Source organism: Falco punctatus (assembly GCF_963210335.1).
Source record: "Falco punctatus genome assembly, chromosome: Z".
Taxonomy (NCBI): Eukaryota; Metazoa; Chordata; class Aves; order Falconiformes; family Falconidae; genus Falco; species Falco punctatus.
Genome location: NC_137586.1, coordinates 48784404 through 48798812, shown reverse-complemented (window position 1 = coordinate 48798812; position 14409 = coordinate 48784404). Strand labels below are relative to the sequence as shown.

The 14409-nt window shown below is 38.0% G+C and overlaps 1 protein-coding gene across 5 annotated transcripts in view; it reads right to left on the bottom strand.

The window, feature by feature from the left end:
* The window catches only part of SYK (spleen associated tyrosine kinase), a 55639-nt gene that overhangs the window by 4397 nt on the left and 36833 nt on the right, over positions 1-14409 (bottom strand). For 4 of the 5 annotated variants that reach the window (XM_080373149.1, XM_080373148.1, XM_080373150.1 and 1 more), the window contains exons 7-13: positions 11834-11902; positions 5410-5500; positions 4547-4724; positions 3074-3283; positions 2406-2595; positions 894-1034; positions 541-653 (exon numbers count right to left, since the gene is read on the bottom strand). In XM_080373149.1, coding sequence (XP_080229275.1) covers positions 541-653; positions 894-1034; positions 2406-2595; positions 3074-3283; positions 4547-4724; positions 5410-5500; positions 11834-11902 — 992 coding nt within the window. The remainder of the gene's footprint in view (positions 1-540; positions 654-893; positions 1035-2405; positions 2596-3073; positions 3284-4546; positions 4725-5409; positions 5501-11833; positions 11903-14409) is intronic. The other variant, XM_080373151.1, reaches the window with a different exon arrangement.

Sequence of the window (14409 nt, the reverse complement as noted above, 5' to 3'; positions counted from 1 at the left end):
GTATGATCTGAAAAAATGTTTCGCCTCTCACTAATAGGAAGTCAATGTGGTATTCAATATGATTATATTCAGAAACAAAAAAAGAGAAAAATAGGTCAAAACAATTAATTATTGAGGAAGGAATGAATAATTTGGCAATACGACTTTGACATTTCAGTAAAAATAAGTCTTGGAAATGAAAATTAAACAAAATACAATCCAAAATGAAACAAAAATCTTTGCTCAATTTCAAACTTTCAAATATATCAAATATATGACCATTTTGTGGATTTACTTGTTTATGATGATACCCTATTTTTTGTATATAACTGTTTCAGCAAAACCAGCTGTGTCAGATCAGCTTCTTGTCGTACACTCAGTAACACAAATAATTTTCACTTCAAGGTGCAACTGACATCTTAGTTTAGAGGTTGTAAGTTAAATACCAGTTGAAAGGATGTACTTTGAAATACCCTCCCCTCCCCCACCTCCTCCTGGCTGTTAACTGAAGTAGATTACAATATATTTCTATTAAAGGAGAGAGTTTTACATTGCACTCACTTGTATGTCCAACACAATTTCATTAGATCATAGACTTCTGTTGGACAGACTTCAGGACGTTCCATTCGTTCTCCTCTTTCAATCATCTGTGCAACGTCACCACCCTTCATTCCCTGGAACAGGGTGACCAGAACAGTCACTTGACTTGCAAAAGACTACAGTACACATGCTAGTATGAAACAGAGGCCTGGAAATGATTTTTTTGGGGCTATCCTTTGATTCATTTGTTGCAACAGATGGGGTGCTAAGGCCTGCTTTGGCCTGCAATAACCGTTTTTAGGTAGGAAAAGGCACTGATTCAAATTTGCTCTTAATTTTTTACGGAAAAAAAATTGCCAGATAGAACTACTCACCTTATATGGCTTTTGCCCATAAGAGAAAGCTTCCCACATTAAAACCCCAAAGCTCCAGACATCACTTTTGCTAGAAAATTTGTAGAAATTCATGCATTCTGGAGCATACCACTTGACTGGCCATTTTCCATGACTCTGTGCCTAAAATAAGTCATAACAGAGAGGAAAAAAAGCAGGCTAGAGACAGTGATAATAGTAAACATTATTAGAATTCATATAAGCCAGGTTAACTTATACCTGAACACATTTGTACTAAGTACCATAACATTTCTGATGCAGTTCACATTTGAGAGAATGGGTAGCAGCTTCTTCAAAACTGTTACAAAATTGTTCCTGATCTTCCATGTTCAAAATAATGTACTGAAATTAAATCTACGGCAAAGCAAAGCTTAGCTAAATGACCTGGAGTCATGTTTTTAGTGGCATTTAATTTAAAGTTGCTCTTTAAAAGTAAGATTTTTCATCTAGGCTCTCTGCAGAGGGTAGGAGATATGCACTCAGTTACACCCAGTCTCATTACTTGAAGTTGATGCTCCGTTTCAAAGCACAGAGACTGCCTTGTGGCAAACTGCAGTTTGATTAAATTATGCTGTAACACTGTGTTATGACAATACAAATGTCAAGCTATTCCAGCACAGTGCTAGAGCTAGTGAAAGAACCCCACTGCATTATGTGGAGTTGTAAAGGGAATGGGCCTTTGATACCTATTCTCAAACCTCTGATAAGCAGCTCTGGCTAGGCTAGTGGCAGTGATTTAAGATGTTACAGCCCTTTTCTGACAGCAGTTACTATTCCCATACGAAGGTCATCAGAAGAGAGTATATGCTTGCTCCTCCTCAGCACCGTTTCATGGTTGGGCCATTAGTTTTAAACAGCTGATGAAAGGGAATAGGCAGAAGGAAGAAATAATTTGAACTGCAAAAGCAATGTATCAGAAAAAAAGATGCAGACACTTAGAGCCTTTGTCTCCCATGATGTTTTACCTTATTAAATATGGCAGTTATTTCAGTCCCTTTAGCTGTACAGAGATCCAACAAATTTAAACCCAAGTTAAACAAATTCTACTTAGATCAAATTACTATTTACCAATGGTAGTCTTCCAAAAACCTCCCCAGATTCATTTCTGTTAGACAATAATACAGTGTACTAGCCTAAATTTTCCTTGGACATGGTGAAAACTGTAAGTGTACAAAAGTTCATCTCTGCAACAAAGAGATTTTCCTCCTTTTATATAAGGAGGTATCTGATTTCCACCATATATTTCAACTTTCTGATGACAAGTTTACCAAAACTAAACTAAAGAAATAAGCAAATAAAAGAAGGGACTGGCTTTTTTCGTCCCTACACATCTCTTAGTGTTAAACACACTTTGAAAGTCAGTGACCTTTTATCAGGATATAAAATAATACACATTATTTCTGATTTTTGACTTTTAAAAAGAACTGCACTTCAACTGAAGATAACCTCATTAAGCTATGCTACTACCAGCTTTCAGGTCTGTGCAAACCTTACCTTATAATAATTTTCATCAGCACTAAGAGCTTTAGAAAGTCCAAAGTCACTAATTTTGGCATAATGTTGGGTGACTAGTAGTACATTCCTTGCAGCCAGATCCCTATGAACAAAGTTATTCTCCTCCAGGTATTTCATTCCCATGGAAACCTGATGAACCAGCTCTGTTATATTCTTCTCCGTGACATGTCTGAAAATCATAATTGATTTTTTGAGAGGTCAGGAGTTCATTTTCATAACTTTTCATGGAGTTCAAATATAAATCTTTACTATGAACTTCCCCATATCACACCAGGAACTTGATCTACTTATGTTAGCTAAGCTTTAATTAGAACAGGCAGCATAAGAATGTCCCGAGGAAGATGATGTGTGATCTTATTAATAAATGAGCAATTGAAGGACATGGGAAAATGTTTTCATTTATTCAAAATGCACTATTTTACCAGAAATATTTGACAGTTAGGAGATGTGTACAAGATAATCATATCCTAGTGAAGAGTAACTGGAATCATTAATTATTACATTAACAACATACCAATTTAAAATTGCCCCTAAAAGGGGGTGGGTAGGGGTGGGGAGGTGGGGGTGGGGGTGCGTCAGGGGGAAACAGACCTGTATCTTTTTCCCCTTTGGATAAATCCTATGAAATGGAATCAAAGCTTACGTACCTATTTTTTTGCAAAAATTTGTTCAATGGCCCAAGTTCAGCCATTTCCATTACTAACATCCAGGCCTCAGCTTCGCATATGCCTATCATTCGGACAATATACGGATTATCCAGTTGCTGCATAACATTTGCTTCTCTCAGTAATTCATCCTTTACGGCTGGATCATTACTCTCATTCTTAAGAATTTTTACAGCCACTGGCTTGGCACCCCTACAAAAAAGAATCCATTTCTGGGATTAGTGGCTGAAAAATCTGCCTGCAAATGCACACAATCTTCATCTGATGTGTCTGTGCGCATAGTACTAACTCTGACGAAAGACAGAATTGACATTCAGAGGGGATAAGACCCAACTATAACAGGAACATCTCTCTATCAAATAGTCAGAAGACACCTAAGCATAAGAGAGGGAATGAAAAGAACCTGTGAAAATTATAGATTATCATAAAAATATCTTCACAAACCTGAAAACAAATGTACCAGACAAAAATCTTCTTGTCCATTCTGGCAAGAATGCCATAAAGCTTTTCTGGCAAGAACAGCTATAAAGGCCTTTCTAAGCACTGAGGTGTTTTGGGGGTGAGACTAGAACATGCAGCATTGCAAGGCCTCAAGGCAGTGCTCTGAAACCTGGAGAAACTAAGTCTACGTCTGCGATCCTCAGCTCATACAACTAAATGAAAGAGTAACTGATGAGATCAACAGAGCTCAAGTGTGAAACAAGATTTGCAAATGCACAAGCTGGGGCTGGAGCCCTTCAAATCCCCTCAGACTGTAGAAGGTAAAGAAAAATCCTTCCTGGCCCTGAAAACCTTGGTTAAAGAAATGCCTCCACCTTCAAGTGGTGCAAGTGTATATATAATCAGCCCATGCATAATATACTGATAACATTTTACTATGAAAATGCATAACAGTCAAGTGCTCCCACTTCTGCCAGTGTAAAAAGGGTCTGTTCCTACTGCAATTACATGATAAAAGAGGTGACATATTCTGTCTTCTTTAAAATCAACATTCCAGCTTCATGAAACAGGTATTTATTACACTTATTTGAGGTGAAAATCTCTTTGCTGTCCATGGCACACTACACTGTTTCTCGAAGAGAGGTTGTGCAGATGGGAAATACTGGGTAGCATGACTGCCCATACAAACTAGGGAGGAAGGCAGCAAACTGCACACTCTGCTATCCCTGACAGGAGAGAAAATAGTCGTAAGGGGCACTTCACTTTACAGACAAAAATAATGTCTAGGAGGTGAGTATGCTGCAGGCAAAGAGGTGTCTGCAGAGGAAAAGAAAATGAGTGTATAGAAAATAGGTGAACAAGTGTATGTACAAAGACAGCATCTGGTGATCTCCACCAAATTACTTAGGTACAGTCTGTCACCTCAAATGACATGCAAAGATTACTGCTGCTCTGAAAAATAAAGGCTACAGATTTTACATACTAGACTCCATGAAAATAGAAGTAAATGCTTACTTTTTCATTTTATAGAACCCTTTCTTTACAGTACCAAAGTTGCCAGAGCCAAGTTCTCCTTCCTCCAAGGTTAACAGTTTCCTGTCAAGAGTGACATTTTTTGGTTTCATTTCATCTGGATCAGCATATGGACTTTCATAGACCTCAGTATCCATGGGTAAGGCCTCTCTCTGATCACCTGCAGTTCAATCAATGAAAAAGTTAGACATTATGTGAGACACTTTTGCTGCCACAGCTACTATATTCACTCTTTCTACGTTTAGGATCATCAGTGTGTTTGACTTATGAGGGCATTATAAAGAAAACATAGGCAGTCCAGATACAAGCACTTTAGAACACCCCAAAAGAGAGTGACTTCCAACTGGTGACAAGCCTTAACTACTGACAATCTACGTAATGTGAAGCCAGGAGTCTCCTCTACAGCAGGAGTGTTAGAGGCTGACCTTTCTCCTTAGTACTTCCAATTAGTTGCCTCAGACAATTCACTCAGAATGGTGCCTTATATGTAGTTCATTCTTAGGTACCTATCTTTAATTACATTTTACAGAAAGCATGAGCACCAGCTTGGCACTGTGGATGCAACAGGGCACAATTATTTTTGTGAAGTGCAAGGATGCAGCTTTTAGAGTCAAGGAAGTAATAATATTTCACTTCAACATGGAAAAAATGATTTCTGCTAAATGATATGTGTTACAGATGGTGACATCTGGCAGTTTCAGCTACCAGGCTTCAGCTATGATAGTGGCTATAACCAATACACAACACGATGTGAAATATATGCAAGAAAAATGAAGTATGGGTTGAGGAGAGTTCTCTGGCATAAAGAAGGAAATTTGATTAATGACATAAATTACTCTGCCTACCTTTTCCTGCTCCTGTAAGACCTCTCTTCCTTTGCAGCACGTAAGGATTAAAAGGTGCTTCATCAGGCAGGTGACCAATAGCTGTCTGAAGCTGTAGCACACAAATAGAGTTTTTATGTTTAGCAATGAATAGGTAAGTTAAAAGCCTTTTTCTCCCCCAAGGATTACGGCATAATGATTGCAAGACACACATAGATGAGAATCAGAAAGTAAGAAAATAATCCAACAAAATTTATTTCATTCTGGAGGTTATTGCTTGAGTAAATATGCAGGCCAAATGAAACATACATTGCTAAAGCATAAAAAGTTATTGCAAATATTGCAGAGCATTTGATCTGAGAGAATTAACTGGAATGGGTCATGCACAAATCTTATTCTGCAGACATTAAAATTACGTGCTTTTTTCAAATCTGCCTTGTAACACAAGTAGTCATAAGGATTTCTCTTTAATCTGTCCTTCCTCCCTCTCCAAGTTCTGTCTTTCCATATCTAGGCCAAAGAGAATTTTCTAGCACAAATGAGAACAAATAATACTTCCCTGTTTCTCTTGTGGATGTTATAGAGTGACTCCACTTGGAAGAAACTGGGGTAAGATATAATTATTTTAATAGGCTTGTGTAACATCATGGACAAACATCATGGACCAGACAGTCTGCTCTAAGGGGGTTGAAAATGACCTAATTCTTACTGTAGCTGAACATCTGGTTCAAATATAATCCCTCTGCCTTTACTGTTTGTCAGAGGAATACTATGGACCACCCAAAGCATGTCAGCAGAAATACGGTGTGTTCTGGAGCTCCTTGGCTGAAGGACAAGTCTGGCACAATAAACTATTGACGAGGTAACCTGCTTACAATCTATAGAAATTTTACTATGTTCATGAGTGACTTCAGCCTCCTAAGACTGCATTTAAACCCAGAAACTCAAATACCAACACAAGTTTGATGAGTTCGAATAGGAAACAAACATACATTGTACTTCCAAAACACTGGATTGGGCCATTTTGCAAATATTTGAGTATACTCCTTTTTAATAACTGAAGCTTGCAGTGGCACAAGTTCCTGCCTGAAACCATTGTGGTTTTCATGTAAAGAGAAATAAAAGCTTGAGAAATGTCCAGGAGTGAATTATTGGGTGCATCAGAGGTTTTATAACTTGGAAACTGCAGTTTGTAGGGAAAATGCCTGAGCCGGGTGGTACAGACCTTTAAATCATAATGAAGTGATTCACCCAGCTAGACGAAGCAGAAAAGATTTCACTACAGCAAATCCTGAGAAGGATGCCAACACTCAGCAAGATTCTGGCCTGGTGGGATGATAAGCATGGTGGCATCAGGGATAGTAAGGGTAATGTTTCTGACTTGAATCATTCAGTCTTGTGAAACAGTGTTGAAAGGCCATTTGCTGTCAGGGCAAGCCCCAAGAGCCCTGAGATGGCTCTGAGATAGGTCAGGGACCAAAATGACCTGCCAGACTCAAGATCAAGGAGGCAATTGAATGGTATAAAACAAGATCCTCAGCTCTGGTTTTGTTTTTCTAGCCTGGTATTCCTTGGCAGGTCTGCAAGTTAACAACTATTTCCAAGACCTGTATAATTTTATTTCACACACAGGCCATTCACTAACCCACCCCCCCCACCCCCCACCCCTAATATTGGAATGCAATCCTAAACCTCTCAAGTAATGGGCTGGCAGTTTCAGTGTGAACAGTTAGGACAGTCTTTCCCTGCACTGTCAGGATGTACATAGGAAATGATTATGTTCAGTCAAAAATATTAACCATCTTTTGCAAAGCAAAACCGCATCAGAGTGAATTATACTGAATTTAGTTTGTGCATGTCATACATTCTATGTTGTTTCAGAACACATCAAGAATACTTAGGGGTTTTTATCTTATTGCTAGTTACTATGACCCATTCAGTATTACTACTAAGAAGTGATTACAGTTCCACTGGATAGCTTCCTAGATGTATTCTTGCTTCCTATGTTAACTATATATATACTTTAAAAGGGAGATAATTTTACATTTCAAAAGGTAATTGGAATCAATTAACTGAGTGGATACAGAGCAGTATGGACTGATATTAATACCTGTTGCTAAACAGATACAAGTACAAATAAAGCAGGTGCTGATTGCCACATTGCACAGATTTTATGGAAGCCTCTGGTTAACACTTCTTGGGCAAGGTGTCCAAAAGCACAGTGGGAAAAAAACAATAAAAATATGGTGACCTCTTAAGAAAGGGAGTGAGATGCTGATTCTTCAGTGGCAGTTCCCAGGATACTGGAACTGGAAGGAAAGTTCTGAAATATTTAGGAATGATAGAATCACAGTTTCAAAGGATACGTTTTGTGTACTTTACCCTTAAAATAATCTTCCTGATAGAAATGCAAAGTGTTCAGAAAATGACATCTAGAAGAGACTGCATCTCTCTAGGACTCCTTTGCTTTTTGAAAGCTTTGACAGGACTATCAATTGTCCTCTGTTCACTGTGGGGAGTACCTCAACTATGCACCAAAAAGTGTGATGGGAATATCTGAACCCAAGCCTTGATATGTTCCACAGCACACCCCTCACTTAAAACACTGGAACCTTCTCTGTAGTCACAATTACGTGAAGTCACACAGGCGTAGCTGTAGCTCTGAGCTAACCAATGAAGCATGGCAGCTCCATCATCTTTCCTTCCATGGTCAAGTGATGGATAGAGCTTGTGTAGTTGCTGTTACATAACAAGGAATATAAATTCAGTCCAAAGACATGTACAACTTCAGCAGATCTTCTTCATTTTTAGGTAAGTAAAAAGATTGTGTGCCACTTTTCCTCATCAAAAGCCAAGCTTATGAGGAATGAGACACAAGCACTTTGTGAACAGCCTTTGAAAATTATAAACTCAACATTTCAAACAGACTTGAACCTAGTGCTTGAGGAAGGGCTGCTCTTTTGATAGCAATATAACACTGCAGGCTGAATCATAATGATGGATATTGCAAATTTCACTGCAACACCTTGTATAGGTCTGAGAAGTAAGCTTCATCTGGCTGCTGCACAGGGCAGAAACACTTAAGAAGTACTCAGCAAGTACTGGATAGCCCCACAAATTTTAAAAAACTTGGAGGGCATAAGGTCTCATGTGATTGGTAATAGTTGCAGACTGGAAAGGTAGTTAAATATTCCTGACCCTAGGTCTCAGCATATGAACCAGCATACTTTGGACTACCCAAACAGAATTCATGTATACCAAATGCATACACCTCAAGAATCCATTCACCACTGCACAACAGCCAGTAAAAATATAACTCTAGCCATGACATAGCTGACTTCTCAAAAAGGATGTACAGAGACATTTCTGCTCTTTGCAATTCAAGAACAGGAACTGCATTAAAAAAAGATGAGTGCATCACTCCTGTGCTTGTGAATAAAACTCTGCAGCTGTGAACTGGAAATGGCACAGTGACACCAAATCTAACAAAGCGGTTCTCGGAGAGTTGCTCATGTTTAAGAAGAGTGATAATGTCTTGCATATTATTAGTGCTGGCTTAGTTAACTAATGTAAGTGTGGAATGATATTCCCTATCGTTGCAATTCAATTAAACAGCTTAACAATGTCTTTTTGATTAATATTTCTGGTTGAACCTTTTCAGCTCATACTACTAACTTGGGAATACTGTGCAGCACTCAGAAAACCTCAGATATTTTTCTTTAGTTCTGCCAGTTATGTATTTGCTGCATGTAGGAACCCACATACCTCTGAATAGGATTTTCTAGCAGGAAGGTTGGAATTTTTCTGTTGAAGTCAAGTGAGGCTGACTAGAAATGGTGCAGGAGCTATTTATCGTTGCACATGCACTGGTCTGGGTAAGAGTACAGTAAAATTTCCTTTTTACTTAACTGTCATCTAAATCCAGAGTCCTTACACTGCCCTACACTTTAAAAACAGCAAGTTTAATTCTGCAAATCTTTTTCTGACAAAGGGAGCTTTGCCTTAAAACAACCAAGGTATAGGGCAGGAGACTACTCCCTGTATTCTTACAAGCACCACAAAATGACCATGGGATTGCTCATTCAGTAAAAAGGAATACAAGAAAAGAGTCCACTAGAGAAGCCTGTTAAAATTGGCACATACTATGCGACACCTTGTGGTTTGTACACTTGTAAACTATGGGCCAGGCTGTCATTTTACGCTCTCATACTAGAAAGCTGTTTTAAGCCTGTCTTATTTTCACATAAAAGTATTTTTTTTCTTCTGCTAGGGTTTAATTTTAGTTGATTAAACTTCTCAGGTACCCTCAGTCAAGCTAATCTACATGTGGCATTCTTCCCATTATTAGGGACTGGCTATACTAGAGTTGCACTTTTATAGTAATATAGCCACAACCACAATGAGAGGAAAGCAGCAGGCAGAGTTTGCATTGACCGAAAGATACCTTTCTAGCAAAAGGGATACCACCCTCTATGCATGGATAAGGCCTTCAGGTTTGATAGCATCTAGTTGATAATGTGAACAAGACCGACTTACTATTTACTTTAGAATATGAATGGACAGCTCTAATTACTCTGATTCTTATAGTAAAGATGGTAATTTTATAGTAAAGAATATTTCTGAAGGCAAGTAGTACAGCAAGTGCTATTTCTTCTCAGGTTATAATTCTGATTTGCAAAAATGAAAAAGTATAGGTAGGACTAATAAAGTCGTTTTACTTTGCTAAACCAAACTGAACAGCAAAATACTGCATGACAAAGACCTTAGCCAAATCCTGAGCTTTGGCGGAAACATCTAAATTTCCAGTAGGTGGCATGAGTTCATTTCAATTGTCACTAAACCACCAATTCTACATTACTGAGTAGAAGAGCTTGAACATTTTTGATGAGCCCTAAAATTATATACAAATGACCAGTTTGTGAAACTCAAAAAACCCCATAACTTCCAAGACAAAACAAATACAGCAGTGTAAATCTTCCGTTTAATGTCTGAAAATTTTTGACATAAGGGAAGTGCCTAATTAATCACGTAAACTCTGCATGTTGGGGTTAAGGGATGGTAAATCTTGCAAACATTCAGAGCAGGACTTTTTGTTTAGAGTCCAAAATTTGGCAGTATGATGAAATACATGGGTTTGGATATTCAAGGTTAAGTACACAGAAATTATAATCAAATCAGAATTCTTAAATTATTTTCTTAAACAATTGGTCTTTCTCTGCAAATATACTTCAGTCTGTACTCTGTGCATCTTCTCCAGAAGTCAGGAAATAGGTATTTGACTGCAGAAAGAAACCAGAGAGAAGCACAGATTTTACCAGGTCAACAGACAGCAGAGTGACCAAAGCCATGTCTAGAGGATTCAGACACCACACTCACTTTTTTGAACAGACCCAAAATACTTCTTTAGTCTAATGTGTGGTAGTATGGCAATCTTTTTCAGGTGGCTTTAGAACATGTCCTGAGCCTATATGTGCATTTGTACAAGATGACAGCACATTAAAAATGAGACATGGGTCCTGTAAGTGTATACAGATGACAACAGCTATTGGTACTTCAGCATAAAAGTGAAGCTATAAAAAAGGAGTAATTGTTATTTAGCAGGATTATAAAATACAGTATATGTCAAACATAGTTTTTAACTCTGAAGAACAGCATACCTCTAGTGCCTTTTATGGCGTCTCATTTTTGTTGAGGAGCAACTGGAAATAAGTAAATAAACAAGAAAAGAGACTCATGGGCGGCACAGGGACACGCATGTTATTCTCAGCATGAAAACAAAGCTCATTAACCACATGCTTTACAACTACATCAACTACTGGACAGCCATGCAACAGCATTTTCATTAGCACAGGGCTGGGTTCCCCTTGACTCCTGGACATCACCTTTCCCATTCTGCTTGGTCTTGTGACATCTCACATTTGTCCAAATGTAATTAATGTCAATGCATAACAAGATTTGTGCACACAGGTCCTGTAAGAATATATTTTGAGATTGTTATTAACAAATTGTTCCCTAAATGTGCTTAATAGTAGCATTATTGTGTAAACAAGCCAATTTTCTCATTAGGAATGATAGTTCAGAGTAGAAATACCATTTTGTTCTGATGTAAGTAACTGGCTTTTGAAAAACATTTTATCACATTTTATTTGCAGACATGTTGAGATCTGCACTAATATTTTGGGATGTGAGAAATAAATTAAAAATAGTTCCTCTGTTTTTAAAATTTCTTCAAAACCATTATTTAATTATAAAAACTAGGCCATAATTATGCAGATTGTTAGGAAAGAAGCAGAAAATTTACAAAATCTCACAATCTGATTGTTAGTAGCTAAGACACACATTTAGTAATTGCAAGCCAAAAGGGTGGTTGAGGGGAAAGAGTGAAATTAGTCAAGTGTAAGTCCTTTTAACTCAGTCAAAAACCTGGAAAGACTATATGAGGCACCTTTTTGCTGCCAGCCTTTGGAAAGGTGTACGATTTGAGTCTTGAGATAATTCCACCTCCTGCCCAAGTCTAGAAACCACAACGTCAAAGAGGAACAGTAAATGTGTCAGGAAAATAGCTAAAGGCATCTTACAAAACAGATGTATATAAGAACAAAACACTCCTAACCTTTCTCTTGTGTGTGCCTGCAAGTACAGATATGATGCATCAAAAAATGTACTACAGGAAATCTTAGTACTAACTTTTCTTTCAACTATATTACTCTCAAACCATCTTGAATCTGTAGATACTATTTTTTAAAATTTAAGCACATCACCCTTTCCCCAGATCTTTTACACAGTATGTTTTCCCTACCTCTGTTCCTGAACTTTAGCCACTCCCCGCATATTTAGTCATGTAAATCAGTTGATAACTTTAGTGTCTGGAAGTATGAGCAATGTATCAAACAAGACTTGAGACATACCGTAGCCTTAGGACAACATGGTTATTGAAGGAAAAAGCACAGAAACAGATACTAATTCCAAATGAAAATTAACAGGCTTTACATCTTACATGTGCACTTATGTTCTGTATAAAGATACTTCTAAAAGAAATGCAAATATGCTTTACAATAATACATAAATGTAATTAAATGTGACCTAACTAACATTTCTAGGGGTCACTGAGAGATCATGCCTACCTAATTAAAATTGTGATGCAGTAGTTATTGACCAAACATTTAGGCTTATGCTGAGGTTGAGATCATAATGAACCACATACACAGCCACTTTAAACAGCCCTTGAACTCTTACGTTAGATGTGCTGAAGTTTTAAATAACCCAGTTGGATTCCTCCGCCCGCCTCCGAAAAGACAGCTTTTCTAACGGATCAGATTGGAATTTTTCCTAGTTGCTTTTTTTTTTTTTTTAATAAGTTTGATTTCACATTAAAAGAAAGGTATCTTTTGTTTCAAAAGTCGAAGGATAGCCATGCAGTCCCTACTCCTGCTTGAAAAGTAACTTTCTTGATGCTTGACAATCCTCATAGCGATGATACATAAAAAGTCAGTTACTGCATATTGAGAAAGCTTATTGAATCCACTATTTTCTTTTACCTCAGAAAACTCTTTCTATATTGTGAATAAATGAAACCCAAAGCACTTCTTAGCTACAGATTTGCAGCAGATAAATTCTCAAAGAAGTATGAGTGCTCTTTTGAACATGGTAAGCGTGGTTCCCTATACTCTTGTCAGAAAAGTTTAGGAAGTAGCTCCCTGTCTCCATCCATCCTGTGTTCTATATCTCTGCATATACTACCTTGATGGCAATCCTGCTTAACTCAAATGTTTGTATTAGAAATACAAATGCATGCTAAGAGAAATTACTCAGGGACAGCAACAGTACTAGTCTGAAGTTATGCTGTAGTCATAAGGTGTAGGTCTGTTCTTACTATCTGATAAACTGTGGCTAAAAATATACTGGAAGAGGTTCAATGGAGATTTGGTAACTGGCCAGCAGTTGGCAGCTTCACTGTAGTGTCAACAGCTGATTTTAGGCTCATAACAAAATCTCCTCTGCAGGTTTAAAAACGTATTGGGATGGTGTGCATGGAGAAAAAAGTAATTTACAAAGTCAAAGGGGATCAAAATCACCTTAAATCTAGTTATGGAGCTTCTGGTGCAAGGCAAGAAAAGTATCGGTCCATACACGTGCTGAGAGAAGTAAGGAGAAAGCCTCCATATTCCGCACAGAGAAATTACTTCCAATACAGACTCAGCAGAAAGTCTTTCCTTTTGCGGAGGAAGCGTATTAGTATCATTAAAAAGCAGATGTCCAGATTACAGAAAAGGGGACAAGAAACAGTAACATCTTATTACTTTACGTTTGTTCTTGGAGCATTAGCAAGCTACACAGATCCCTTCCCTAATGTTGTAGGTTTTACTCCAAGCCCTTACACACCAACAGTCTGCAGTGAAATTAGCTGGACAGCCTGCCTTGTACATCATCCAGCAGATCTTTCTACAGTGGTCATACTCTCTCTTAGCTTCAAAGCAACTTCATATTTGGGCATGCTTTCCACTAAGGTTTTGGAATCTCATCAGTGTATTTCAGGCATTACTATATATGAAAATAAAAATATATTGAAAAAGTGGTCTGGTTGGGAACACCAGTATTAGATTGTCCCTCAGAACAGGCCATTGTCCTCCTTTCCTCAGCTGTTAATCATGTTGTGTCCCTCTACTGTCCTTCTTTTTCTTCTTTATTCTAATCAATCTTTTCTCACATGTCATGATCATTCCTATTGCCTGGCTCTGGATTATCTCCTGTTGGACAACATTCTTTGGTGCAGCACCAAAACCTGGTGAAAGTAATCAAGCTGAGACCCTACCAGTGCTGAACAAGCTGGAAACACTCTTGATGTTTCCCTTTCTTCTACCAGCATGATGGTTGCTGGTCCTTGTTCCCATTCTGACCCACTATAGGCAACCTCTGAAAAACTGTCACTGCTCCTTCATCCATCCTGTGCTCTACAGCTGACTATTAGAAGTGCAATATTTTTCATCAGTTTCTTTCACCCTGTTTCTCCAGGAAATTTCT